The 27,354-nt window shown below is 51.6% G+C and overlaps 1 protein-coding gene across 5 annotated transcripts in view; it reads right to left on the bottom strand.

Moving 5' to 3' along the window:
• Positions 1-27,354, bottom strand: part of SHANK2 (SH3 and multiple ankyrin repeat domains 2) — a 694,542-nt gene that overhangs the window by 211,379 nt on the left and 455,809 nt on the right. For all 5 annotated transcript variants that reach the window (XM_054524157.1, XM_054524158.1, XM_054524159.1 and 2 more), the window contains one exon: positions 20,995-21,070. In XM_054524157.1, the coding sequence (XP_054380132.1) occupies positions 20,995-21,070 (76 nt within the window). The remainder of the gene's footprint in view (positions 1-20,994; positions 21,071-27,354) is intronic.

Raw genomic sequence — 27,354 nt, 5'->3', positions numbered from 1 at the left:
CAATGAGGTAAAGGTAAGGCCGGTTGCCCCTGGACAACCTTGCTCATTGCACCCACCCAAGGGAGTCCACCATTTATGTGATCACGTCCACTGCTGAGATGACCTCCAAGAAGCGGATAGGCAGGGAACCCTCAGAGCACCAGGTCCAACACAGCACGTCCCACCAGAAGCCCCATTGAGGGCTCCGGAAGCCAGGCTCCCCCTGAGCCCGAGATGCCCACTCCCCCTCACACTGCTCTGCACTCGACCACCAAAGCCAGGGTCCTTGCGTACCCATTTCCCAGATGTGGGCAAACTTCTCGCTGAGGAAGACATGTCTTAAGGACACGCTGCTTGTCCCAGTTGTGGGCTCGCTCCTTCTTTTTGCAGAAGGTTCCAGCCCTCTGTTCCCTTCCACCATCTCCACTGGCGTCCTCACTGCCATTTCCTATGGTGTCCAGTTCATTTATTTTGTTAGGGGGCCCCCTCCAAAGACACAAGACAACCCCTTGCACCAATTTTCCCAGGTCTTCAGCCCCAGCCAGTTTCTCACCTTAAATCTTCCCCGTTCTCCAGGACTTCCTAATTTCCTTCTCGTTTTCCTTCTTGTTCTTTTGTTTTGTTGTTGTTTGTTTGTTTTTGAAACAGAGTCTCACTCTGTCACCCAGGCTGGAGTGCAGTGGCACGATCTTGGCTCACTGCAACCTTCACCTCCTGGGCTCAAGCGATTCTTCTGCCTCGGCTTCCTGGGTAGCTGGGAATACAGGCATGCGCCACCAGGCCCAGCTAATTTTTGTAGAGATGGGGTCTCGCTTTGTTGCCCAGACTGGTCTCAAACTCCAGGGCTCAAGGAATCCTGATGCCTCAGCCTCCCAAGGTGCTGGGATTCCAGGCATAAGCCACCACATCCAGCCTCCTGCTTGTTCTTTATTAAAGCTGGAGTCATCTGTCCTGCCTCTCCCTGCCTCTCCACCTGCTCATTTCCAGTCTGCTAAGAAAAGTTTTTTTTTTTCTTTTCTTTTTTTTTTTTTGAGATGGAGTCTTGCTCTATCACCCAGGCTGGAGAGCAGTGGTGTGATCTCAGCTTACGGCAACCTCCACCTCCTGGGTTCAAGTGATTCTCCAGCCTCAGCCTCCCAAGTAGCTGGGACTACAGGTGTGCACCACCACACCCGGCTAATTTTTGTATTTTTAGTAGAGACAGGGTTTCACCATGTTGGCCAGGTTGGTCTTGAATTCCTGACCTCGTGATCCACCTGCTTTGGCCTCCTGAAGTGCTGGGATTACAGGCTTGAGCCACTGCGCCCAGCCCAGAACAGGTATTTTTCTAACTGCGAACTGTTTGGTCCATGCTCCTGACCCCAAGTCCAGGCTGCGCAGGTATTCATTTGCCTTGACATACGTCCTCCAGATATCCCTGGTTACCTCCAAGCTCCAACACACTCACTCTCCTTAGCCAGGGGATCTCAGCGTGCTCGCTAGGACAACCTTCCTCCCCCGCCCTCACATGACTGGGAAGAAGACGACGCCAGGCCCATAACAGGTGACGGCACGGGCTCATCCATGCAAATGCAGGTAGTAAAACACGCCCGACCGCAATGCTGGGCCCTGGCAGGCCAGGAACTCACAACATGCCAAGCCCTGTAGGGAGCCCCTGCACTCATTCTCTCTCTCACACAACACACTGTGGAGGGAGGCACCGTTTTCTTTCCCATTTTACAAACAAGGAAGCTGCAGCTCAGAGAGGTCCAGTGAGGAGCTCAAGGTCACACAGCTGGCAAATGGCGGAGCTGGGCATCCAACCCCCGAGGCTAACTGCAGAGCCTGTTCCCACCACCAGCAGCCAGCCAGCTCCCACCACCAGCAGCCAGCCAGCTCCCTTTTGAGGAGCAGGGCAGGCCTATTCCCGGCCCATCAGGGAGGTGTGAGATCTCCCTGCACCATTGGCCCCCTCTTTTGGGGTGTGCACCTGCCTGGGGCAGTCCCTCTGTGCCTGGCAGCAGTGGAGGCTTCCAGCCACCAGCTGTCTCCCCATGACCAATACAAAGGGCTGTGTCCCATTCCCCTGTGCTGGGGAGAAGTGGGTCAGGGCTGGGCCCGGGTCCTGCCGAGGAACAGAGGACAGCTCCACTGAATGGGAGGCCTGGGAGGCCCGGTGCCATCTGTCACGCTGACTACACTCCCCAGGGCCTGGAACGGTGTCTGGCGCATTTTGGGGGTATCATGAGGATGTCTATGGCCTGAGCGACAAAGGCCACCACTGCCCGCTGCCACACCCCAGCCAGGCCCTCTGGCCCATGGAGTGACAACTAGACCCGGTGCCCTTCCCTCGGGACCCTGGATGTCCACCTGCCAACAGTTGTGTGATCCATTCCCAAATCCACAGGGCCCAGGATGACTGTGGCCTTTGGGGCTGCACAGCCCCTTCCCAGACCCCTGTGATCACTGTGACTGGAAATGACTTGGGGTCCCGTGGGGTCCCGTGGAGGCCGATGGGTGGGACAGGGGTTGGTAGGGGAGGCAGCATGCAGTCCGCACAATCTGGGAGAGAGGCGGCGTTTCCTGTCCTTTTCTGCTGCATGTCCTAGCCCTGGGGAAGGGAGCAGAACTCCTGTAGCCTCGGTTTCTCCATCTGTAAAGTGGGGCCATGGCACCCCGTCCCAGGGAGTTACACAGTCACAGCTAATGTTGGCCAAAACGGCCTCTGTCAGAGTGGGTTCTCAACCTCTTCAGTCTATGCACTGAACGCTCACAAGCACTCTGTGAGTGTCCTGTGATGGCTGTAACAACGTAACACAAACTTGGCAGCTAGACACATTTAGCCTCTTACAGTTCAGGGGGCCCGAGGTCTCACTGGGCTAAGACTGAGGTGTTGGAGGGTGCGCTCTTCCCCAAGGCTCCAGAGGAGGGGCTGCTTCTTGTGTTTTCTGGTTTCTAGTGGCCACCACGTTCCCCAACCCGTGACCATTCCTCAGATCACTCCAGCCTCCGCTCCCATCGTCCCAGCTCCCAACCCTCTGCCTCTGACCCCCCGCCCTCTGATGAGGACCCCTGTGATGGCACAGGGCCCACCTGCATTCACCAGGACCATCTCCTAATCCACCACCGGCTGATTAGCTGACAAGTTCCCCTCTGAAGCTTCATTCCCCTTGGCTGGGTGAAGTCACACACTCACAGGCCCCAGGGGTTAGGACATGGACATCTCTGGGCTCCACAGTTCACCTGGCCATGCCACCCCAGCCTCTCTCTTCCCCTAGTGAGGCTCGAGGTGGATGAGTCTTTAATATGGAGTGGGGGTGTTTTCAACAATCTTTCACAGATTGTGGGCTGACTCATCCAACCCCAGGCACCGTCCTCCTTGTGGGGACTCTCAACAGGATGCAGGCGCACCTCGGATTGGGCACCAGCAAGCAAGCAGGCAGGTCCTGTGGCCGAGATACTCCCACACTCTTCCTAGTAAATCACACTCTCTCTGGGCGTGAACCATCCCCATCAATGCTCAGACCACAGGCCAGTACCCACTTAAAAGGCAACTGGCTCTGGGGTACTGGTGGCCCAACTGACAGGTGCCCTGACTTGCAGGAGGACTCAGGGGACACTGGCTGCTCAGGGACGCCTCTGCATCTGTGCCTTGGGGCCACCGGCACCTGCCGGGAGGGTCCTGCCTCTTGAAGCACGCAGCGGCACTGGCTCTGCCAAGTCCCCCGTTCTCTCTCTGCTGCTCAGCGTGGGGTCCCTTTTCTCTCGGCAAAGTCTGACGGCGGAAACCCCGTGAATAAACAGCTCCTGCACAGAGATGTTTCTCCGAGGCTCAGGATTCGCACTGGAGGAGAATTCAGAAGTCCAAGCCCATCATCTGATGCCGCCAAATTTCCGCCAGCCTCAGCGGTAACCTCTGGCAAGGTTAAAAGGTCTATCAGATTCCCAGCCCAGAAACTAATTAGATAAAGAGGAAACCTGGGCCCCTTGAGGTATCTCCTCAAAGGCCGAAAGGTGCACATCCAGCACGTCCACCCCACCATGCCCAGAAATGGGACCCACCAGCGAGCCGCACTGCCTCGGCCACCCTGGACTGTAACCATCCAGGCTCTCAGCCAGATCCCTGCTTGTACCTCCGTGGGGGAGAGGCCAGCTCATTCGCGTGAAGGCAGTCTGAACGGACTCTGGGGCACACTGAGCTCCCCAGATCACTCACAGCAACCGTCCTGCCCATGCCTTTTGGTCTGGGAGGTGACCCAAGCCCAGTACCTAATAGAGTGACTGGGGTGGGAGCAGGAGGCAGGGGTATCCAGGCTCCACAGAGAAAACTCTTTCTGGATCAGCCAGAGCTCTTGGTTTTAGCAGCAGAAACCACCTCCAGAAATCTTGAACACAGTGGGGTTCTGCAAGGGCTTCAGGTCAAAGATGTGGAGGGGCAGACATCACCGGGCTTTATAACAACAGCGTCTGGGCATGCTCGGGGTGAAATCTAAGGGAAACACATCTGGGTGTGGCCTTCACCTAGGTGAGGGGCTGCGGCTTTTCCCTTTCAGAGAAACAGGAGTTTGACAACCTGCAGAAGAGTATAAGGCAGCCCAAATCTGCTGGAGGGTGCTTGGTGAGAGGGCCTTTGACTCACAGGCCAGGTTCCAGGACTGATTCGACAGAAACGCATCCTCAAGGGCACCACAAGGCAGGACCAGGGCTACTGCTGCTACTGCCGTTGTCTGAACTGGAAACATCTGAGCCATCTCCAGGGGACACGCTGGGTCCACCCCATCCCCGCACGGTTACTAGGAAGGACACTGTCTACATGAACCCAAGGGAGTAGAAGCTGGACACCAACAGAGTGCAGAAACAAACTGCAGGATGGCGTATGGCGGAGCCCGCTGTGCCCCACAAATACACGAGAGGAGGACACAATGATGTTGCAAAGGCTGGCAGGAGGATCACCAAAGGTCAGGAGTTTGAGACCTGCCTGGCCAACATGGTGAAACCCTGTCTCAAACAAACAAACGAACAAATAAATAAATAAGGCTGGTGGGCACAGCCAGCCATGCACAGTGGCCCCTTCTGGGAAGTGGGACCAGGAGGATGATACTGACTTTCTATATTTCTGCATTCTTTGAATATCTTGAGATGGAGAAGTGGGCACTGTTGTTTTCTAAAACAGACAATGAAGATGGGAGGGAGAGAGGGAGGAAATGGGGGAGGCAGGTAGAAGGAAGTTTCCGGTTTGCCCAAGGCCACACAGAAGGAGGCCTGGAGCCCTTGTCCTTGCAGGTGGGGGAGCATCCTGGTTCCTCGGTTGAACTCACTCTCTCAGGACCCAAGAGTAGCCGTGGATGGAAGAAAGTGAAAAGACAAAACGCAAGTCCTAAGCACAGGAGGATGACGTGAGGATGGGGAATGACGCTGCTCCTCATGGCACCACCGAGGCATGGGTCAGGTGTTACCCTGAAGGTGAGGAAACCGAGGCCAGGGGTTAGGTGACAAGTCTAAGGCAGGTTGGCTGGAGAGGGGCAAAGCTGGGACACGGCAGAGAGGGTTGGTGTGACCGCTGAGCCGCATCCCCTGTAAAGCGCCGTCTCCCTGATGGCATCAGTTTTCCCGCTGGTCTCTCCACCAGGCTCACCGCTGGCTTGGGATTTGACAATTACCGCTCCCCCCTTTTTTACTGAAATGTTTTAATTTTATTTTTAGAGATGGGATCTTGCTTTGTTGCCCTGGCTGGTCTCAAACTCCTGTGCTCAAGCAATCCTCCCACTTTGGCCTCCTGAAGTGCTGGGATTCCACCGTGCCTGGCCACTTCCTCCTTTCTCTTCCTTAGTCCTAACCTTCTTCCTGTCTCCGGCCAGCTCTCACCTCAGCGAGCTCCACTCTGCCATTTCTGTGTAATTCAGCAACCTGCCCTCTTCCCCACCCAATCCGTGCTGCTTTTAACACTTTCCTTCCACCCCTGGAACTTGCCGCCTTCTACCGATGGTGCATCTCTGTGTCTGTTAGCTCACTGATATGCTGATACGTGCTCTCGGAGTTTCCTGTGGACGCTGTAACAAATTGCCACAAACCGGGTGGTTTAAACAGCGGAAATGGGTTCTCTCACAGTGCCAGAGGCCAGAAGTGCAGTATCAGCATGACCACTGTGGTGAAATCAAGGCATCGTCAAGGCCATGCTCCCTCAGGAGGCCCCAGAGGAGGATCCCTCTTTGCTTCTTGCAGCTTCTGGTGGCTGCAGGCATTCCTTGTCTTGGGGTCCATCTCTCTCATCTCTGCCTCTGTAGTCATGTGGCTTTCTCCTCTTCTAGCTTCATGATCTCCTTTTTTTTTTTTTTTTCCAGATAGAGTCTTGCTCTGTTGCCCAGGCTGGAGTGCAGTGGCGTGATCTTGGCTCACTGCAACCTCCGCCTCCTGGGTTCAAACGATTCTCATGCCTCAGCCTCCCAAGTAGCTGGGATTACAGGCCTACACCACCACGCCCAGCTAATTTTTGTATTTTTAGTAGAGACACGGTTTCACCATGTTGGCCAGGCTGGTCTCGAACTTCTGGCCTCAAGTGATCCACCTGCCTCTACCTCCCAAAGTGCTGGGATGATGGGCGTAAGCCACTGCACCCGGTCCTGGATGCATACTTTTGAATAAATGAATGAAAAGAGAGAGAGAGATCTGGGTCCCTGTCCCTGCTACTCACTCTTCATATCCATGGCCCCTCTCCCAGGGTCTTCACTGTCCCTGTCCTCCTACCCAATCATCACCCTTGAAATGCGAAAAATGGCTCCCAGAGCCTGAAACCATGAATGTTCAAAGGCACACTCCTGGCTGGGCACGGCTCCTGCATCCCAGCAGTATGGGAGGCAGAGGTGGGAGGATTGCTTGAGGCCAGGAGTTCAAGACCAGCTTGGGCAACCTAGAGAGACCCCATCTCTACACACACACAAGATTAGCCAGGTGTGGTGGTGCACACCTGTACTGTGGCCCCAGCTATTTGGGAGGCTGAGGTGGGAGGATCACTTGAGCCCAGGAATTCAAGACTGCAATGACCTATGATTGCACTACTGCACTCCAGCCTGGGCGACAGAGTGAAACCCTGTCTCTTAGCCCCCTACCCCCACCCCAAAGGCATACTCTCTGGTTTCCTAGGAGAATCCGGTTTGGTATCTCACTCCCTTCACCCAGGAAGCACAGGCTGTGGAAAGAGTGTCAAGGCGGGAGCAGGTAAACCCTCAGCCCCTGTCCGTCACTCAGTGTGACTCAGTGAGTGCCTGAGTCACACCCAGGACCAGGGACAGTGCCCCTGGCCCTGCCCATCCAGTGAGTGTTGTTGGTCCCAGCCCTGCCCTGTCTGACTGGCTGCAGCCCTTCCGATAGGTCACGTGCCTCTCTCTGCCTCAGTGTACCCCTTAGGAAGAAGAAGGGACTCCAGAGATCCTTCTTGGCTCAAATGCAAAGGTGAGGATAATTTGAGAAAAGAGGCAGGGCAATTACTTTGTGCATTTTGGTGGTGGGAATGCTGTGCTGCAGAAAGGTGATGCTGGGCAATGCCTGACCCCAACACCACCTTAGTCCCTGCCTGGGGTCCCTGACCTCAGTCCAAGCCATTCCCCTAGGTGGTGTGGCCAGAGGACTCCAGTTCCTTAATCCCTGCCTGCCCATCTGACAGTCCCAGAGGCTTGGCGAAAAATCCCCCCAAAACCAAAAAACTGGCAAATGAAACTCAGGAAAGAAAAAAGCTCCCAACCTCCAGTCTGGGCCCCTCTCTTCCAATCTGCTTTTGAACTCGCTTTTTCCACCCTCCTATCCTCCTGCCACCCAGAAAAGAGCTGCCATCTTCCTGGCTCCTCCCCTTCACTCATCTTGGAGGCCTCAGAGCTCCACGGGGCCAACTCCAGGCCAGGGGACCTGGGACACATGGTACCAGCTGTTATACCAGGCATTAGGCCACCGAGCCAGCCTCCACCTTGACCTTGGGGTCAGTAGAGTCAGGTTTTAATCAGCACATGCCCTGAAGAGCTAAGCCCTGCTTGTTGGTTGGCAGGGCCTGGGAGTGCAGCCTCTAGTCCTGACCCATCTGACCAAGCTCCCTGACAGGGAAAGATGGGGAAGCAGATTCTAAGCTGGACCCTCCCGAAGACTTGGATGGGCTGCATCTCTTTGTAATCCTAAGCATGGGGACAGGTGCCCAGTGCTTCATTCTGTCCTGGAGGGAATGGGGCAGCAGAGCCCTAGGGAGGACAAGGGGCGGTCTCAACTCCTTAGACTGCCCTGAGCACTTTTCATGGCACACTCCTTGGCACTGGGGACACAAGTCTCCTTCTCACTGGGGCCATGCTGTCCCTTCCTTCCCATGAAGTGAATATTTATTGATTGCTGACAATGTACCAAGTACTGCCTATAGAGAGGTCTGAGCACACTGCCCAACCTTGGTCCCTTCCCTTACCCCAAGTCACAGATTCAGTCAGCCACCCACCCACTCACCCATCCATGCATCCATGGGTCCACCCATGCACTCATCCATCCATCCGTCTACCCATTCATTCATCCACCTATCCATCCATGCCCCCACCCACCCACCCATCCACACAGCCATCCAGCTCCCCTTCCTTCCTTCCTTCCATCCATCTATGCATCACCCATCTACCCATTCATCCATCCATCCATCCACCCACCCACCCATCCAGCTCCCTATCTAGCCATCCATCCATCCTTCCTTCCATCTATCCATCATCCATCTACCCATCCATCCACTCATCCACCCATTCACACACCCATCCAGCCCCTCATCTATTCATCCATCCATCCATCCTTCCATCTATCCATCATCCATCTACCCATCCATCCATTCATCTATCTATCCACCCATCCATCCATCCACACACCCATCCAGCTCCCCATCTATCCTTCCTTCCTTCCAGCCATCCATCCATCATCTGTCTATCCATCCATCTTCTCACCTCTCCCTCCACTCAACTCTCCATTCCCTGAGAGTTGGACATTTGCCAGACCCTGTGCCAGATGCCAGGGAGAAGGAGACAAGTCAGTCAGTCTTGGTCCTATCCTGGAGGAGACACAGGTGTAGAAGACACAGGGGTGGGCAGAGAAAAGGCAGCCCTGCGTGGCCCAGGTAACGTTGAGTCAGGGAGGTCTGATTGCTTCTCACTCTAGCTCTCCAAGTCAGGCACCAAAGACTCCCCCTGCTTCCTGGAGGAAGGCCCAGAGCACCAGGCTTTGGGCAGAGGCGGGGATCAGTGTGAGCATTTCCCGAGAACCTGCTGCTTCCCAGACACAGCCTTGGGTACCCCTCCAGAACCAGTCTCCTCATCTGCTCCCTGGAGAGGCACCCCTTGGCCTTGTATGCCACTGGTGGCCCATGCCTGGACCCCAACTAAGAGCACTCCTGCCCATCTTGGACTGCCCTCTGGATACCGCTGCCCACTCTGGGTCAGGCCCTGGAATCCCAACCCTGCCCAGCCTGTCTCAGGGTTTGCAGTTTTGTCTAAAGCGCATTCATTTATGGTGACCACTGGCCAGTGGTTATGGCAGTTTCAGGCCCAATGTGTAGAATTTTATATTCAGAAGAGATCTCAGTGATGACGTAGGCATTTTACAATGTAGCCATCTTACAAATGGGGAAACTAAGGCCCGTGCAGGAAGGTGATGTCAGAACTGGGACCAGGACCCCTGGCACCTGAAATCCCAGGCCTAGGCCCATCAGGCTTGAAACCTGCTTGCTGGAGCTTCAGATCAGCACACTTCATTACCCTGTGTAAGACTCGAACTCAGAGCACAAGGTTGGAGCAGGGGTGCAGAGGCACGGATATTGCCCAGCGATGAGCTGGAGCTGGCTCTTAGGAGCTGCCAGGGCTGACTGTGGGCACCTCTTTCCAGCTTGCTCAGTTACCTCACGTTGGCAGCTTGGAATGGGCCATTGTGGGGTGATTTGCACCACTGAAATCAGTAAATGCTACCAACCAAGGTGGATATAAGACAGGGGCATGAGAGGGGCCAGGTACGATGCAGGGGTTGGGAGCGGGGGGGCGGTGTGGAGGCGGAGGTCACCTTTGGCAGCTGTTGTCAGGAACAGCTCCAGAGAGAACATGAGTAACTCCTCTCCTTGCCTGCCAGAGGGGCTCAGGGATTTTAGGAGACAGGGGATTCCTGTGCAGCTACAGAGCTCCTGAGCTCTGGGGGCCCCTGCCCCATCCAGGTGGGGAGCAAGGCAGGCCTCTGGGCGTGCCCTCAGTGGGGCCCCGCCTGAAGGTGCTGAATCCCAGCCCCCCAGGCCCTCCTCTGCTGCTGCTTCAATGGCCCCATCCACTACCGGTGCCCCCACCACCATCCACCCACTCGCCACCTAGGAAATGTACTAAATGTGGTGTGAGGCTGTTCTGAGCTGGGAGCTTCTCTGTGGTGAAGAACTCAGCTCCCAGCCCCAAAGCAGGGGCCTTGCGTCCAAAGCAGCCAGACCTTCCTGCCTGGCAGAAAAGGCTGTCACGAGGGTGTCCAGGCTGCTGAGAGCTTGGCTTCCCCGCCCTCCAGCCGGAGTGGTCCTGGGGACCACTTACCCCAAGCCGAAGATCAAGTGTGCCCAGCCCCCATGCAGAACAGTTGCTGAGCTGGGTCCCCCCTTCAGGGCGTGAGGAGGCCCCTCCTCTTCTCTACCCTCAGAACCCATCCAACTGTTTTCAGAGGGTCTGAGAGTACCTCCAGCCAGAAAAACCTACCCTCACCTTGGTCTGGGGCCAAGGTCCAAAGTCCCCAAGTCAGGCACTTGACATCATAAAACTGCAAGGGGAAGTTGGCCGTGGCCAGGTCCGAGCACACCTAATTTCGCATCACTGAGTACTGGAGAAGGAGGAGTCCAGGCCTGGCCCAGCCAAGCCAGCAGCCCCGACCATCCCAAGAGACTCATGACCCACTGTGCACCCCGGACACATAGCAAGTGTCAGCCTTGTGCTCGGCTCTTTGAAATTATATATTTCACAGATGATATCTATGAAATCTGAATCTCAAAGCTCCGTGACAGAGGCAGAATCACCAATGCTCATTTGCGATTTTGGCACAGGCGGAGCTGAGAGTGGATGATCTTGTCACGGGGCTGGCAGGTGGAGAGGCTGGGAGGGAACACGGGCTTGTCTAACTCAGGAGTCTACGACCTTTGCACCTCACTGCCCCCTTTCCCATCAGAAAGCCTCCTCCCCTTTCAGGATTCCACAGGGACACTGTGCTCCTGGCACCATTTCTCCCCACCACAGTTCTACCACCTGGCCATTTGTGCAACTCACTTCAAGATAAACACACCAGCACTTCAATTTTCAATTTGGATCCTACTACTTGTCCCATAGGTACAAGTAGACGAGAACCTATGTCTATCTTTGCTTATGAACTTCTGGTGGGAGTGGGGCCAGGAGCATGTCTCTAAGCCTCTCTTTTTGGTGTTTGACCTGGAGGAACGTGTGGTCCACCTGAGCTCTGCCGTAAGAGCAGTTACATGCAGAGATCTGCCCATACCTGGCTGGCTGGTTTGTTCCCAAAGAGATCTGGAAACCACTTATCTCAAGCTTTGGAAGCTTATCCCATTGTTGAAAGGAAAAGCTCTTGGACAGTAACAGTGTGATTGACAAAATAATAACTTTCATAGACAGACTGGAATTTAAGGACTTTTCCCAGAATACGGAGCAAGAAGGCAGAGAAAAGATCTTGAGAAAGAATAAGGGACAAATGGGGAGAATGTAAATGGTCTAATAGAGGAAATCCAGAAAGGCTGAACTGAAAGAGGAAGCAATGGAATTGTCAAGGAGGTAATAAACTACCTTCTTGAAGTGGAAGCTGTTTCAGTCTGGAGGGGCCTCCAGAGCAATGAGCTCAATGTGTAAAGGAAGTGCACACTCAGATCCACCATCAGATTTCAGAACACTAAGAAAAAGTAGAAAATATGACATTCCTACAGACTTCTAGGGAGGAAAATAAAGGGTCGCTACCTACAGTGGAATGAGAATCAGACAGTGCTATAACTTCTTACTGGCAATTCTCATCTGCCAGGGATAAACAGGAACATTGAATAATGAGAAAAAGATCAATTCAGAACTGGGACCAGAACCCCCAGACACCTGAACTTCCAGGTCTAGGACAGGACCATCACCAAGAAGATAAAACAGTCCTGAATGAGTACAAACCTAACATCAGAACTTCAAAATACATGAAGCAAAATCCGAGAGAACTGAAAAGAAAAAATAGACAAACACAATAATATTGGAGAATTTCAGCATTCCTCTCTCAAAAATTGACAACAGAGGACAAGTCAGCAAGGCTCTAAGCCATGAGTAGAGACGGGATGGCGATGAAGCAATGCCTGGAGAGTTTTGAAAGTAGAGTTCTACAACCTGGAGAACATTTGATAACTAGGTAATTTCCAGACAGGGAGGTTACATTCCAGATACCTTTTATTGAAGTTGAGGATGTATCCTGACAGAACAAGGGCAAAGACAAGAAACAACTCACGTATCCACTAGCTCAGTGAAGTGAAGTTGCAGGATGATCATCGTGTACTGAGAATTGGAGTTCAAATTGGAGCAGAATGTCAGAGGACTCCAACAAGAAGAGGACAGATTCCAGTGATACATCAGAAAAAGAATGATATTCTAGTGGTATACTCAAGAAGCCATAATTTTTCTCCCACGAGAAAAAAGAAAGGCAATCAGAAACTCCAGGAAAAACAAAATCTTCATGTGAAAATCATGATCCTAATATTAAGCTGAAATGTAGAATTACTCTGAACCACCGATAGAGGGGAAAAAACTCATTGGGTTGTGATACTATTAGTACCCTTCTTCTCATAGGTCTGTAAAGAGGAATTGGAATCCTAACCCCATTTGTATTGTCATCATAATGTAATACTTTCCTTTTTTTTTTTTTTTTTTTTTGGTGTCTATGCTGGTCTTGAATGCCTGGGTTAAAGCAATTCTCCTGCCTTGGCCTCCCAAAGTGCTGAGGTTACAGGTGTGAACCACTGTGCTCACCTTCCACTGTTTTTTTTAACTTCTGAGTCCAACTTGGAGACAAAACTTAGAACCCATAAATATAAACATAAACTTACCAAAGGGTCGAGTAATATTGTCTAAAATGTATTAAACAAGAGAGAGAAGTTTGAGAATGTTATTTAAAGGTAATTCATTAGCATACTGGCAAGAACTATTCAAAATTGGAGGTGAGGGTCAAACTACGAAAGCCTCATTTTTTCCAACAATGTGTCAAGGATGTTTCATATTTTAAAATTAAGAAATATGGTAGTAATCATCATATTGGGAAGGTACCCACCAGAAGAATGAAGCGGACATAATTTAAAAACTGTTTTTTTCTGCCAAGTGGGGCTGTGTGGATGAGGCTGGGTCAGAGAGGGCAGACAATAATTTATTTCTACTCTTAGCCCTATCTCTGTAGTTTAATTAATTACTTTCATTACATGCATGCAGTACTTGGATGAAAATTTATGAAGGGAGGAAAAATGTGAAACTGAGAGTTTACTGAGAATGGATGAGGGGAGGGCTCCCTGGGGCAGCCGGACTGTGGGGTGCTAAGGGGAACAGAGAACATGGACAAGAGCCAAGGGGCTGGCCCAGGGAAACAGCAGGAGGACAAGGAGAAGACAGGACTCCTTGACCCTTGTGATGGACTAAAGGAGGAAGGGAGGGAGGAAGGGAGGGAGAAAGGCAAGGGAGAATGAGGAGGGGTACACTCAGGTCCCCCGTTTACGCACTGGGAGGGCTGTCCATCACAATAGAGACCACAGAGAAGAGCAGTACTCCCTGGAGAAATGACTAACCCAAATGGAGACCTGGCCCCAGCCACCATCTTTACCATGCTGGGAGAGCGCGAAGGAAGAGCTGGGCCATCTGTGGTTGTGATGCCTTCCTTTGCCTATGCCCAGAGAAATACCTCTCTGTTTCAAAAAACTGCAAAAGCACTATATACTTGCAAAAATAAAAATAAAAATATGGGCCAGGTGCAGTGGCTCATGCCTGTAATCCCAGCACTTTGGGAGGCTGAGGCTGGTGGATCACCTGAGGTCAGGAGTTCGAGACCAGCCAGGCCAACATGGTGAAACCTCATCTCTACTAAAAATACAAAATAATTAGCCAGGTATGGTGGCACATGCCTGAAATTCCAGCTACTCAGGAGGTTGAGGCAGGAGAATCACTTGAACCAGGGAGGCAGAGGTCGCAGTAAGCTGAGATCACGCCATTGCACTCCAACCTGGGCAACAGAGCGAGACTCTGTCTCAAAAATAAATAAATAAATAAATAAATAAATAAATAAATAAATAAATAGTAAAAAAATAAAAATACAGAAAATGTATGAAATAAACAGTGAAATAATCTCTTGCCCTGCCCCAAACTGTGCCTCAAAGAAGCTGCCATGGGGGCTTCCATATTAACTGCGAGGCCCAGCCTTCAGTTGAGAGTAAGGAACAAATGGGGCGTGCTTCCTTGTGTGTCCAGACAGTAGACATACTCAGGGATAAAGCCTTCTTTTCAAGTCTAAGAAATAATAAAAAATATATAAAAATACAAAATAATGGCGGAGGAAGAATGGGGGAAATCAATGTTTCTTGCCATTCAGTTCTTACAACCTACACACTGAGGCAGTCTTCTAGAGCGCAGAGTTAGGGTTTCAAAGGAAAGCCAGCTACCCACACACACTGCTCACAACTCAGCACCCCTCTGGATTTATATAGCACATGCCTCTTAGGAGCTGCAAGTACTAAACATATTTTCTCATTCATCCTTCACACGAACACAACTGGAGATACAGAATGAGTTGGAAGCAGCTCTACTTTGCAAACAACAGGAACTGAAGACTCAGGGAGGGGAGGCGAGCTACCCAAGGTTGAATAGTGACTTCACTGGAAAGCCAGAGAGAAAACTTAGGACCAGTGATTTCTCAGGGTCTTTAGAATGCTTCAGATAATATGCATATATGCTTCTATTTGCAGGGTCCTTCTCTAGAAAGATCCTCAGGAACCCAGCAACAGAGATTCTCTCTAGGGAGAAGAACTTGGGGACCAGAAGGCAAAGATGAGAGACCTACTCTTCACACTCTATCAACTTCCTGCATATCTTGAATTTTTAAACCTGGTATATGTATTTCTTATTACTGATTTACAAAAGATAAAAATTGGGCTGTGAGCCTCGAAAGCCATGAAAATAGGGAGCTGTGGACAGTGGATATTCAATGGTGAACAGGCATACTTTTCCATCCTTCTAATTCACTCTCTAAGAGAAAACTGGTTTTCTCTAAGGGAGAACAAAAAACATGCTCAGCACCTTCTTAAACCCTTTCCTTGAGTGGCATTAATGGACATTTTCCTTTTGAGCAGACCTTGCTGCCAATAAGGATGTGCCTCCGGGAGCTCCTCCCAGCAAAAACGAAGAGAAGGTGAGAGCTAAGTCCTCCGTGCTCTTCCTCATCTCCATGTCCATGCCGCTATCCAATCTAACTTCATCCTATCCCTCAGTTCCATCCACCTCTCTACCCCACCTCCTCCACCAGCCCCAATCACCATTGTTGTTTGGCCTGGATAACGGCAATGGGCTCCTCACTGGTCTCCATCCATCTTGCCATCTGCTTTCCTCCAGAAAAGTGATTCAGATGATGTCTCTTCTGCCTAACACCCTCCAATGCCTCCACTGCAAGTGCGAGAAGACCCAACTCCTTTCATGAAGCACGAGGTCTTTCTCTGACATTACTGCCTCTACTCTCTCCTAGGCCATGACTATTCCTGCAGTGTTGAATCTTTTCATCACCCCAGTGCTTCTGCACTTGCTGAACCTTCTCTTGAGGGGTGATTCCTCCTCAATCTTTGTGTTTCAACTCGAAAGTCACTTCTTCAGGAAGACACTCCCTCCCTGGCATCCCTACATAAAGCTGGCATGACCCAACCTCCCAGGACTCTGACAGCACTCGTCTGCTTCACAGCATTAACTACAAAGTGAGATCCTCTGCTTCATTTGTTAACTTTATTATGTACCTTTACTAACTAGACTGTAATCTACTTGAAGTCAAAGAATGTGCTTGTCTTGTTTATCTCTACATCCTCAGCTCCCAGAATAGTCAGGTCTTGATAAATATTAGTTAAACAGATGGACAGACGAATGCAGTGGTTGGGTGGATGGATGATGTATGAGTGGATGGGTGGATGGATGGGTGAGTGGACAGATGAATGGGTGGATGGATGGATGAAGAGATATGTATGGATGGAAGGATTCACACATGAATGGATGAATGGATAGATGGATGTGTGGATAGATGGACAGGTGGACAGGTGACTGGGTGGATAGATGAATAGGTGGATGGATGAGTGATAGAAAGATAAATGGCTGAGTGGATGGCGGGAAGGATGATGTATAAATGGAGTCTGTTCAGCCTAAAGTGAGACCCTGAGTCCTCCCCCATCCCACCAGGTAGACTTCTCCTGGGTATCCCATGATGAGGCTGGGGATTTGGCTAAAGAGGAGTGGGAACTTAAGATTCCCATTCCCTGAGTGGAGACATGTTTTTAAAAATGACATTGAAATATCTGTAAAGTCCTAAGTAGAAATGGCCCTTAGGGCCTCTGCTGTTTGACCTTAATTAATGTGGCCATTTCTAGATCCTTCTCTCACTGTTTTCTGGGTGAGTGGAGGGGAATCCCAGGGAGGGAATTGGCTGGAACAGCTGAATATGTTCCCTAATGAACTGGTGTGTTTTCACATTCGGCTCTCCAGCTCTGAGACTCTGAGAAGTTTTTGACATAAGAGGAGGTGGGAAGGGGAGAAACCTCCTGACTGATTCAGAAAATGTCTCCATTGAGTCTCACTTCCCATGGCATTTTCTCTCATTACACTTGCATCAGCAGTGGGGTGGCCTCAGCCCTGTGCCGTCTGCCCAGATTGTGACCCCACAGCCTACTGTGGATAATTGGCCCACGGGGCTGGCACCGCACCCAGGTTTCTGCTGCTCATTATTCTACTTGCAACATGAATGCCGACAAGGGTTTGCGAGCTACAGGCTGTTCTGCACCCATGCCCTGGCGACCATGGCCTCCAGATGCTCCTCCTGCTCCACTGGAGAAGTTGGCAGTCAGCCTCTCACTCCACACCCACTCCAGAGTTATGCCATTCCAGGGTCACAGGGGTGCACAAGACCTACTCGTCTCTGTCCACAAGCTCCCATGCTGCCTGCCCTCCTTCCATGCCGCCTGCTGTCCTTCCACACTGCCTGCACTGCCCACCCTCCACCTATGCTTCCCACCCTCTGTCAGCACTGCCTGTCCCCCTGTCTACCCTGCCATGCTAACAGGTTCACAGTCTGGCCGAGGCCGGTTCTGCTGGTCCTGAGCAGGGTGGCCGCCCTCAGGCTAACCCTGCACCTGTTATGAACCAGCTCAGACGGTCAGGGATTAACAAAGGTAATACCATCATCCTGAATACATCAGGATTCCACTCATCTGAGGTTCCTAGAGTCATCAAATTCATAGAGACAGAAAGTAGACAGGTGGGGGCCAGAGTCTGAGGGAGGTGGATCGGGGAGTTTGCATTAATGCAGACAGAATTCCAACTTTGCAAGATGAAAGACCTCTGGAGCTGGACAGAGGTGTTGGTTGCACAACACAGTGAAAGTCTTAATACCACTAGACTAGTGATTCACTTAAAAATGGTCAGATAAGGAAAGTTTATATTATGTGTATTTTACCACAATAAGAAAAAATGGGGGGCGGGGAAAGAATGAAGTACTGGTGTGTGTCACTGTGTGGATGCACTTTGAAAACATGATGCAGAGTGGAAGAAGCCAGACACAAAAGACCACGTAGTGGCTGATTCCATCTATGTGCATCTCTCCCAACAATGCTTTGGGAGGTGCTGACTCTGTTACCACAAGTAACACTGGCCCTCTTCCTCATCGGTTTCCCTCAACCCAGGCTGGCTTTGGGCAGTACCATCCTCACTGCGGGAGGGCAGGGCCTGAATGCCAGGGCTCTACTGCCCACAGATCAGGCCGCATACTCAGGCTCAGATGCTCATTAACTTGGCCTTCCTTTCCCTCCATCTGTGTCCCTCTAGCAGGTGGAATGTAACACCTCCAGGTCTCTGGGAGGCTCAGCTATGAATAGGGCTGTGCTCCATGCAGGGTGGGTGGCACACGGGAGGAGTGGACAAGCAGTGCTGTTGTGACTCTTGTTTCTTTCGATGAAACACAGGGTCACACGAGGCCCACAGCTTGTCTGATCCCTCACCATGGGAGTGCTGGAGCTGACTCCTAACTCTGGTCAAGGCTGAAGCTTTTCACCATTTGCTTAGAAGCTACCAGTTGACCCCAGTGTGGTCTGCATGTTCCTCCTCTCTGAGGTGAGGTCCTAGGACCTGGCAGAGCAGGTGTTCAGTACACATGTAAAACAAAAGTCCTTGTCTGGACACCAAAACAGGGATGCAGAGTTGGTGGGGATCTTGGAGGTCATCCAGTCCAATCTTCTGTGACATTCTGTCAAGAGAATCCCCAGCCCTGCTTGGCTCCTTCCAGTATGGGGAGTTCACTACCTCCTGAGGCAGCCTGAACAGCCACAATAGTTCTGCAAGTCTTCTCTTGGCTGAACTCCAGCCCATGTCCCTGGTGCTTTCTGGCCCTGCTGTTAGCCATGTGTCACACCTTTGCTACAAGACCCCAGCCAGCTTGGCCCACAGATGTCTCTCTTCCCAGGCAGGTCCTTCTTCTGCTCCTCTGTGGGGAGCCTCAGGCACTATGGACCATTGTGCAGACTCTGCTTGCTATCACAGATCCTATCACAGTGTGATAGGCCCACTGACTGTGACCACCTGCCCAGGTGACTGTGACCACCTGCCCACCCTTCTTCTGCTGCTGCAGAAACAATTCATCTGGCTCAAATAAAGGCTCATCAGGAGAAGCTGGGGTCAGCCCCTGACCTGCCTTTAGGGCTGTGTTTGTGGCCAGGCCATGGATCACACCTGGGCTTCAAGGTCAAAAACTGGGCGAGTATAGCAAGACCCGGAAAGTCTGTGACATACCCTGGAGGGGTCCCAGCTCCTCTCCTGGCCATGACATTCCTTTTACAGCACACTTCATTTACGAGAGAAGCGGTTGGGACAGCTCAGCATTATAACTGAGTCCAATGAGCAATTCTGCTCCTAAGTGCACACACATACTTGCATGCAAATATCAACAGCAATCAATACCATTCACAACAGCCAAAAGGTGGAAACAACCTGTGCTCACTGACCAACGAAGGGATGAGCAAAATGTGGTCCGTCCATACAATGAAACATTATTCAACCCTAAAAAAAGGAAGAAAATCCAGACACGCTACAACACGAATGAACCTTGAAGACATTACGCTCAGTGAAAGAAGCCAGTCACAGAAAGATGAATACTTCGGGATTCCACTCATCTGAGGTTCCTAGAGTCATAACATTCATAGAGACAGAAAGTAGACAGGTTGGGAGCTGGAGTCTGAGGGAGGTAGAGTGGGGAGTTTGCATTAATGCAGACAGAGTTCCAACTTTGCAGGACAAAAGAGCTCTGGAGCTGGATGGTGGTGTTGGCTACACAACACTGTGAATGTTCTTAATACCACTAAACTACTGATTCACTAACAAATGGCCGGAATAGGAAACTTCATATTACATGTATTTTACCACAATAAGAAAAAATTGGGGGCGGGGAAGGAATGAAGTACTGGTGGGTGCCACCACGTGGATAGACTTTGAAAACATGATGCAGCGTGGAAGAGGCCAGACATGAAAGATCACGTAGCGGCTGATTCCATCTACGCGCAGCACCGAGGCAGGCAGAGCCCAGAGACAGAAGCAGGTGGGTGGGTGCGAGGGGCAATGGGAGTGGGAGTGACTGCTAATGGGTGACAAAATATTTTGGAAGCAGATAGTGGTGATGGTTGCCCAATATCGTAAACGTACTAACTGCCATCTTATTGTACACTTCAAAATGGTAAGTTTTAGGTTACGTACATTTTACCTCAATCAAAACAGACAAACAAAAACAAATCAATCAGCTAACCCAGGTTGGATCCCTCCACAGGCAGGTATAAGAGTCGAGTGTAGGGGTCTGGGCTGCTCATCACAGATATCCTGGAGGTCGGGGAAGAACCCAGGGTAGGGCTTCCGGACCCTCCCACCTCTGGAGGAGATGGGTGGGGTCAGCTTCTGAGAAGGTGCTCCTCAGCCAGCAGGGCCGGACGCAGGACCCTCACATCCCCGGGGCCTGCACCTGTACCTCCTCTACCTCACACGCTGGCCCTTGTTGAGCTTCAACATCCAGGAAGAACCCTCTATCTGAGGCTCCCCACATGGAGGGGCCTTTCCCCACACTTGGGGCCAGCAGGACACCCCCCAGCCTCAACCTCCCCACAGAGACCCAAGGACGTCCCCACAGCTGGTGCCACACAGGTGTGGTTTCTGCAGAAAAATCCAACCATGTGCCTGTGCCAGTCACATTGTCAAAGACGCATGGCTCTTTCTACACATCAGACGAACTCAAACCTGCTGTGCCTAGAAGATCTGGCTACCTGGTGGCTTGCCTGCCTCCTTCCTTCACAGCCATTCCACCTAAGCAGAAGTGGCAGGAATGGATGAGAACCTGAGGACCACAGAGGAGGCAGAAACCCAGACCTGAGGCATCCGAAATACTCCCCCGGGGGATGCCGCTGCCCCAATACTGCCTCAAGGCTCCTGTGGCTCACTGCCATCATCCTTGACATTTGCGTGCTTTCGCAAAAACAATGCTGCCCAGCCCTCTCCCTGTGGCCACCACACAGGTGTGCTCTGGCTGGACACAAACCAAAGGTGGCACCAAGTACACCTCTCAGGCAGGGGCTCCAGGAGACGATGGCTTCTATAGTCCTAGCCCGGTAACACACAGAGGGAGGCAGACACGAGGGGCCTGAAAGCTGCATGCAAGGTGGTCCAGCGCATTTGCAGCACAGATAAGCAGCTTTGACCAGAGGGTCCTGGAAAAGAAAGCAGCGCGTCTTACCTGGAAGTGTCGAAGCTGTCATAGGAGCCCACGGTGTAGTGCCTGAAAAGCTTCTTGCTGCGGTCAGCGCGGGTTTCTGTACAGACAGGGAAGAGAAACACCATTCAGAAAAGTCATGATCCCCGAATGCTGAACCCACAGCACACGAGGCTGGTGGGCCCTCTCACCTACTCCCCAAAATGTGAGATGCACTGTCCTGGGGAAGAGTCTGGAGGAAAATGAGGCCTGGTTCTGGGGCCCAACTTTGTGAAATTTGGGGAATGCATGTGCACCCCAGTGCTGGCTACTGAAGAGTCAGGAGCACCACTCCCTAAGGGAGGCAGAGTCCCATGGGCCTCAGCTCACAGAGGAGGCAGGAGGAAGCAGCCTGCAAAGATGAGAGGGCCAGGCCAGCTCAGGCCGCAACAGGGCAGCCCACTTGGCTCACGGAATCCACTAGAACAGCATTCTGCCATGGTGCTGCTGAGCCTTCCAGCAAAACTGAAAACCTACAGACAACTGCCGTTTGGGAAAGAAAGAACATTTATTGTCATTTTCCTGATTATAGTTCCTTTCTCCTAAAAAAAAAAAAAAAGCACCAAACCCACATGATTAACATTTCTAATTAAGTCCTCTGCTTGCTCCCCTTACTCAGCAGATTGAGACATAAATTTCATGGGAAATGATATGAGCGATGTAATTAGATTTAATGGATAGCTCAGTGCTGGAGGGAGAAAAACACACACACACACAACAAAAAGGCATAAAACATAGCAGCTCACGAGTTCCTGTTTACTTTCCTCCCAAACGGGATTTCCTGCACGATCTCCTACCTAAGCCCTGCAAAACATTCAAAGAAATTATGCAACTGACTTCAGGAAAATGGCCCAAAGTTTAGTTTAAACTCTGTAAACAACCTTCTCTGTTGTTAGCCTCCTCCATCCCAAATTCTGAGGCGAAAGCATTTTTTTCCACTCAAACCCCAAAATGCACATTTGCGGTTCAAAAGTAAATAAAGGAATTGAGAAAGGTCTCCACACCTTTCATGTGCCCAGAGGCAGCCAGCTGTTCACCAAAAGCACATGTTCCAAGAACCCTTTCCCTTTTCCAGCAGTGTGGTGTTGCCCTTGAGGGCAGGAAAGGAGGCAGGTGTTGAGCCCAGGACTACATTTCCCAGCCTCCCTTGCACCCAGATGTGGACACATGACTAGTTCTCACCACTGAGATGTGAGCACAAGCAGGGTGGGAAGGGTCCCTTCCAAGCTTAGGCTTTTTAGAAGCCAGTGTGCTCTCCCGACTCTCTCTTCCTGCTTCTGCCGGCTCAACGCTCAGGCCTCTGAGACCCTGGGGTCAACAGCTGGGTCTCTGTGCCCTGGACTCTTATGTAAGCAAGAGTTGCATTTCTACCACATTAGGCTGCAGCCTTGGATTAATTTGACACAGCGGCTAACGCTGCGTTAGCAGTGCCCTACCTGTGCAGGGCGGATGGGTCCTCCACATGGAAGCTCCCAGCTGTCTCCACCCCTTCCACACTGCTCCCCACAAACCCCTGAGGCTCGTACAAAACACAACAGGACTCCGCAAACAGCCACATCATCACCATCTCCATCATCATCACTGACACATATTGAACACTTACTGTGTACCAGGCCCTGCAATGAAGTGTCGCCTGAGTATTCAATAGTTTAACTGCCATGACCACCCAGGGAGTGGGGCAAACTCCACTCCGCAAGCCCCTCCAGTGCAGCCAGGGGCACCCTCTGCCCTCCACTCCATTGAATGCCACTCCTCAAAGCCTTGCTCAGGGCCGTGGGAGCCCTCCTTGTACAACCAAAAAGATGCATTGCACGATTAACAGATAAAAACACAGTATACACCATCAGATTGGTCAGAGTGCACAAGGCCCTCACCAAGCCAGCACTGGTCCAGCCAAGCTGCACACACCTCCCCTTTGCTTGGCATCTGCAACAAATATGCCCAGGTGCAGGAGGACACCTGTGCCCCCCTCCTCCCTGGCATCCAGCATCTTGCACAGGTCCAATTCCAATCATCATTTATGAAGTCCGCCTGGTAGCCAGGCCTGTGCCTCGCCTACAGGGATTAGAAGAATTCAGCAGGGCAGGGCCTCAGAATCCTGGGGATGGGGCGAAGGAGGAGACCCAGGGTGCTGAGCCTCCACAGGTTGGATGAGGGGCCCAGCACGTGGGTAGCTGTGAGGTGGGAGCACATGGTCAGGCAATCCCTGTGACATTTATGTTGGGCCATGCATGTGCAGGGACTTTCCCTAGGGTTAAACAGAGTAGCTCACAATGCCAATGAAGGGCCACAGGGACCGGCTGTTAATTGCTATTATTACTCTTAATTGCCTTTGCTCCTTACACCCTCATGTGGCAGCTCTGTGCTGGTTGTCTAGGGAACTGCTGGGCGCTGCCAGCTGATTGGTGCAGGATCCTGGCTGAGATCGGAGGCCGGGGCCAGAAGCAGAGAGGAGTGTGTAGTGGAATGTGTGCGTGTGCGTGTGTGTGTGCGTGTGTGTGTGTGTGTGTTTACCAGAAAAAAAGACTATTTCATAAACGAACCATTTCTAGGCTAGGTAAGGTAGCCAGTGTGTCCCAGACTGGAGTTTCATGGGCCAACAAAGCTTTAAACAAAGAGAAGAAGGGTGTAGACTAACATAACATTCACCAAGTTTTATATTTGGCTCAGTAAGGATATTAAGAACAGTAAATCCCCCTCTGCTATCAAAATTGTAAGAAAAAGGAATCTTTTTTTTTTTTTTTTGAGATGGAGTCTCACTCTGTCATCCAGGCTGGAGTGCAGTAGCGTGATCTCGGCTCACTGTAAGCTCTGCCTTCTGGGTCACGCCATTCTCATGCCTCAGCCTCCCGAGTAGCTAGGACTACAGGTGCGTGCCACCACGCCCAGCTAATTTTTATATATTTTTTTTTCGTAGAGATGGGGTTTCACCGTGTTAGCCAGGATGGTCTCAATCTCCTGACCTCGTGATCCACCTGCCTTGGCCTCCCAAAGCGCTGGGATTACAGGTGTGAGCCACTGCACCCGGCCAGGAAAAGGAGCCTTTAAAAGGACATTATCTCTGACTGCTTCATGCAGGAATCCCACTGCACAGGCCTTCCCTGTCTCCTGGTTCCCAGAAACAGTTATACTTGGGCTCTGGGATATGGCCCTAAGGGACAGGAAAGGCATCCTAAGAGACAAGATCATTATCACCATCACCACTCCCATCATCATCACCACCACCATCCATCATCACCACCATCATCACCACCACCATCACTACCATCATCACCACCATCACCATAATTACTGCCATCATCACCACCACCATCACCACCATCATCACCACCATCACCATAATTACTGCCATCATCACCACCATCATCATCACCACTATCATCATCATCAGCATCACCATTACCATCATCATCACCACCACCACCATCTTCTTCACCATCATTACCAACATCATCACCACCATCATCATCACCATCTTCTTCAACATCATCACCACCATCACATCATCACCAACATCTTCTTCACCATCATCACCAACATCATCACCATCATAATTACTGCCATCACCACCACCATCATCACCACTATCATTATCATTACCACCACCAGCGCATTCTTCACTATCATCACCAACACCATCACCACCACCATCTTCTTCACCATCATCACCATCATCACCAACACCATCACCACCACCATCTTCTTCACCATCATCACCATCATCACCAACACCATCACCACCACCACCATTACCACCATCACAATCACCATCATCACCATAAACACCAACACGATCACCACCATCACCATCATCATCACCACCACCACCACCACCATCATCACCATCATCGTTACCACCATCTTCTTCACCATCACCATCATCATCATCACCACCACCATCATCACTATCATCACCACTAATCATCATCATGACCCCCATCACCATCATCAGCACCACCATCCTCTTCTTCACCAGCATCATCACTAGCGTCATCACCACCATCATCAACCACTATGACCACCACAATCATCTTCTTCACCATCATCATCATTGCCATTATCACTGTAATCGTTATCATCATCACTGCAGCAGAAGACATATTTATATACTGTCAAGTGTGGAATGCTCTGCTAAATTATCTCATTTCATTAAAAGTAAGTCTTTACCCTTATTTGGTACTCACACAATATCCCAAAGTAAGCAGATTTCTTGTCCCTGGTTTACAGAAGTAGCAGAGTGCAATGATAAGGGATGTGGGCTCCGAGGCCAGGCTGGCTCGATTCAGAACCCAGCTCTGCCACTTACTGGCTGCAAGTCCTCATTATTTCATCTTTAAAAGGATGATGATATTAACAGTCCCTCCTTAAAGGGGAAGGATTGAGGAATCAATACATGTAAGGCACTAGAACGGTGCATGGCATGTTGAAAGTGCTATGTAATGTTAACTAATGCTGTCGTGGTCATACATTAGATTAGAAACCTCTGCCTCCCAAGGTGGCCTCTCAAGGTCACGGAGTCCGTGAGCAGCAGTGTGGGCCTCTGACCCCAGATTTGTGCCTCCACAATCAGTGCTGACAGCAACCAATGGCCGTAGTTGGTGATCCACTCACCAGGGGCCACACGTATTCTAGGTGTGTGTGCTTCACCTGTCTGAGCTCAGTAACGTTGCTGTGTCTGGTTTATGGGTGAGGAGGGGGAGGTTCAGAGAGCTTGAGTGAGTCACCCAGCCAGGAAGTGGCAGAGCCCATTGTGGTGCAGCCTCTGGGGGTAGTACCCATATGGGGCTCCCGGGAGATGGCATCTCATGAGCGACCCGTGTAAATCCAGGTGGCCTTCTTAACTCTGCCACGTCCTGTGGAGGTGCCCTCAGCAGCCTCGGTTTCTAACCTGGAAAAAGTGGGGTGGGCTAGATGGCCCTTGGGACCCTGCCCCCAGTGTTACAGTGCACACCTCATGGCACGTCCAGGCTCGGCCCCCTAGGACTTGCTGTGTGCTGCGCTGAGAGGCAGGAGCTGCGGGGCTTCCCCTTCCCAAGGCTCCCTGGATCTCACTGGTGAAAACATGGGTCACAAATAAAACACCCTGAGGCAGACGAGGGGAGGAGCAGAAGGTCAGGGGCCACACCAGCCTCCCTGTGCACCAGTGACAACAAAGGATGCTGGCTGTTCCCTGCTGCTGAGAGGTCGGCTTCCCAGGTGCTGGGGCCCGAGGTCAATTCTGCCTCAGAGCTGACCACACCTTCGGCCGCGCATGCACCTGCTCACCTGGCTGGCCACATCCTCCCTGTCTTCTGTGGGACCAGCCCTTTCTCAGCTCCAGCCATGTGGTCAGGTGAGGCCACCCTGCCCCCTCCCCACCCGACTGCCTAGCCTTGGGCTCCTGCAGTTGCCATGGGAGCCCAGCTGGAATGTCCCTTTGATCCCAGTGAGTGATGGGCTCAGGGGAGGGGCCTGGGACCACAGTGTGGACAATGCCGCCCTACTCCTGCTGCTGGGGTTCCCACGCCTCAGGCCACAGAGGGAGGCCAGCCTCCTGAGGCGGATACCCACGTGCAGGATGGCACAGGGCTCAGGAGGAAGGAGGGCAGGAACAGAGACAGAGAGACCCAGAGAGATGGGCGACTGCCCTAGAGACACAGCTGGAAACCCTGGACACAGCCATGCCCGGCTTCTTACTTGTACAAACTAAATGCATATCCTTGGTGGTACAAAAAAACTTGGCTTTCTGTTGTTTACAATGGAAAGAACTAGGAATGATGCAGTAATGCATTTAATAGTTGTGCTGCTGCACCGCGTGGCTAAGAAACTGCCGTGGCCACATAGCTTCCCTGGGGACACAGCCACTTCCCTTCACCATGGGAAGGTCCTGGTGAGGCTGACCCTCAGGAGGCCAAGGAGCCCACCCGGTACACAGGGGTGCACATGTGGGTGTGGTCTAGGGATCCTGCTGGACTCTCCTGAGCCCTGTCATTAGCAGTAAGTGACCCAAGGCCCACTCAAGGACAGGTGGCTTTTTCCTGAGATGTTCTGTAGTCTGACTGCTGAGGAAGGTGATCTTGGCTTCCTTTTAGAGATGCGATGGAAGGACACAGGCTATGGCCACCATTCAAAGCACAGGGAGGGAGTGAGTCCAGCAATGAAGCCAGCTCACAGCGGAAGGCAGAACCACGTTCAAGGTCTGGGGCAGGGAGAGATGGACACAAAAGACCTTGATGCTAGGAGTCCCCAGATTGTGGCTCGTGGTGGTCACTGAGGCTACTAATCAAATACTTCTGGCTTTCCACCAGGGGGCACGTGGTCAGACACTACTTCTTAGCTCTCCTGTGGTTGAGTAGGCCCTTGAAA

The sequence above is a fragment of the Pongo abelii genome, chromosome 9 (assembly GCF_028885655.2).
Source record: "Pongo abelii isolate AG06213 chromosome 9, NHGRI_mPonAbe1-v2.0_pri, whole genome shotgun sequence".
Classification (NCBI taxonomy): domain Eukaryota; kingdom Metazoa; phylum Chordata; class Mammalia; order Primates; family Hominidae; genus Pongo; species Pongo abelii.
The sequence above is the reverse complement of the archived record's forward strand: the minus strand, read 5'-3'. Positions and strand labels throughout refer to the sequence as shown.